Source organism: Carlito syrichta, unplaced genomic scaffold, assembly GCF_000164805.1.
Source record: "Carlito syrichta isolate Samal-C Ts95f unplaced genomic scaffold, Tarsius_syrichta-2.0.1 Scaffold310961, whole genome shotgun sequence".
In the NCBI taxonomy this organism is placed as follows: Eukaryota; Metazoa; Chordata; class Mammalia; order Primates; family Tarsiidae; genus Carlito; species Carlito syrichta.
In genome coordinates, this window is record NW_007255057.1 from 63,727 (window position 1) to 66,451 (window position 2,725).

The 2,725-nt window shown below is 41.0% G+C and overlaps 1 protein-coding gene across 1 annotated transcript in view; it reads right to left on the reverse strand.

Moving 5' to 3' along the window:
* URB1 (URB1 ribosome biogenesis 1 homolog (S. cerevisiae)) overlaps positions 1-2,725 on the reverse strand; it is an 81,885-nt gene that overhangs the window by 30,906 nt on the left and 48,254 nt on the right. The window contains exon 25 of the mRNA XM_008068455.2: positions 1,975-2,033. Within this exon, the coding sequence (XP_008066646.1) occupies positions 1,975-2,033 (59 nt within the window). The remainder of the gene's footprint in view (positions 1-1,974; positions 2,034-2,725) is intronic.

Sequence of the window (2,725 nt, forward strand, 5' to 3'; positions counted from 1 at the left end):
CGTGGGCTCAGGCAATCCACTCACCTCAGCCTCCCAAAGGCGCAGGATTACAGGCTGAGCCACCAAGCCTGGCTTTTAACATTTTCAAACATAGAACCAAGGTGAGAATTTTACAGTGACTACCCCCATCATCTAGAGTCTACCAACGACATGGCATCACGGATGCTCTATTACATTCTGTCCACCCTCACAGTGAGAACTTCTGGAAACAAGGGAGGGACACAGAGCATTATTTCCTTTATGACTCAAACTTCCTGCTGAGTGGAAATGCGAAGAGGCATCAAAACAGCTGGGTCTGAGAAAGACAACACTTGATGCCCCAACCCACCTTGCCCAGTCAGCTCTTCTCTCTCCTCACATCCTATTAATCAGAACTTCCATCAAGCAGTTCAGAAGCCTTCTATGTCTTAAATCCCCGCAAAATCCATTGCAGAAAGAAAAGCAACCATGTCCTAGAAAAAACAAGTTTCTCAGTCCTACACTAATGGCTTTAAGAATCACCTAGAAAGGCAACCCCCTAGAGTCCCTTCCTGGTCTGGGAGCTTTTCTGTCCTCTCAATAAATCCTACTTAAAAAAAAAAAAAAAAAAGAATCACCTAGCAGGTGGTGGGTACTCCAGAAACACAAATTAGCCAAAGACTGAAAAAATGTCACCATTCTGTGATAGTAATCTATAGTTGTCATTAACCTGAGACCCACCTCCACTTCTTTCTTTCCTCCTGTGTAAAATATTTGTCTCTTAGTGTTTCAAGTTCACAAATGATCAGGAAAATGAAAATAATAGGCAGAACAAAATATTGTTTTCTGACTACACTATAGTTTTGACAATTGCCCAAAAGTAAAAAGTCTAACCATGTGAGAGAAAATGAACTCTCGCATACACCCTGCTGGAAGTACAAATTGGAAAGCAGTTTGAGTACTAGAACTGAAGGTGTGACCATACTAGTGGCTAGTAAGCCCTCCTACCCCATCCCAAAATACTGCTCCCTGTACTAAGAGACATGTGACAGATACTGGAGGACTGAGATGAAATAGGGAGAACTGAAGGAACAGTCTAGATGTCCATCAGCAGATGACTAGCTAAAGAAGATGGAATATAGTCAGAAGACTAAATTAATCAGTAAAAATAAATGGCTTAGATCTACATATATCAACAAGGACAAATCAGAAACATCTGAGTGACCAAAGGACACATAAAGAATGATATCTCTGTGTAAAATGTTAAACGCACTAAATAATATTATTGTTTAAAAATATACTGCCGGGCACAGTGGCTCACGTCTATAATCCCAGCGCTTTGGGAGGCCGAGGTGAGAGGACTGCCTGAGTCCATGGGTTCAAGACCAGCCTGGTCAACTTGGTGAGACCTCATCTCTACAATAAATTAAAAAATTAGCTAGGTGTGGTGGCACGTGCCTATAGCTCCAGCTACTTGGGAGGTTGAGGTAGAAGGATCACTGAGCCCAGCAGGTCGAGGCTGCAGTGGCCATGAGCATGCCACTGCCCTACAGCCTGGGTGACAAAGTGAGACTTTGACTCAAAAAAAACCCCAAGAAAACCGGACACAGAAAGCATTAAAATATAAAAGACACATAAAATATAAAATACACATGCATGAGACCAAGTACAACCTTACAACCTTCCTTTTAGGGAAGAATAAGAATGAAACAGACAAAAATACAAAGTTGTCAGCATTTATTAAATATGGGGGCTGCTACTATTATCTGCACATTCTTATATTTTTAAAATATTTCATTTTTTAAAAATGCTGTTTCTTTCATCATTAGAAGCATCCCATGTGTCAACAGGCAAATCATTTAACTTTACCAATCCTCATCCTTGATCTCTTAACATGATGATGATATCTGCTCCACCATCTGTATTATGCCAGTAACAAGCTATAAAAGAGACTTTGCTTGATCTACAACATTCACACCTTTACTAAATGGCACCAAGAAAATAAAATCAACTTACTTGAGTCCTGTCTTCACAAATTTCTGCCAATCACCAGGATCAACTTCATTAAGTGCATGCTACAAATAAAGCAAGCAAGAAATATACATGAAACATCTCAATTAATCTAAAAAATACTGAAAGGCTTCAGCCGTAGAACCTTCAGACATCTGCTCCATGGGTCTGACTCCTCCTCTGTAAAACACATGATTAAAGGGATGAGAAAGAGTAACCAAAGTCCCCTGCTGCTTTGACGCTTGTGATTCCACTCAGATGCTCCTTTGTTCCAGACTTTGCAATTTTTTTTTAATAGGAGAACAGACATACAAATTTATTAATGTGCACAGGGAAAATCTCAGAGTGGTTATCCATCTTTGTTCAATTCCTGACTAGTATGTGATAGCTCAAACTTAAGGAGGCACAGAGCAGAATCTAGATTAATGCTAAGACAAAAACTAAAATGCAGAATATGGAATTAAAGTTAGAGTCATTCAGAAAATATAAGTTATCCAAACACCCCTCAAAAGCATGCATTTTTTTACTTTTTGGGGCCGGGCTTGGTGGCTCAGCCTGTAATCCCAGCACTTTGGGAGGTCGAGGTGAGTGGATTGCCTGAGCCCGTGAGTTCGAAACCAGCCTGGGCAACTTGGTGAGACCTTGTCTCTCCAATAAATCAAAAATTAGCCAGGCGTGGTAGTGTGTGTCTGTAGTTCCGGCTACTTGAAAGGTTGAGGCGGAAGGATCGCCTGAACCCAGCAGGTTGATGCTGGGG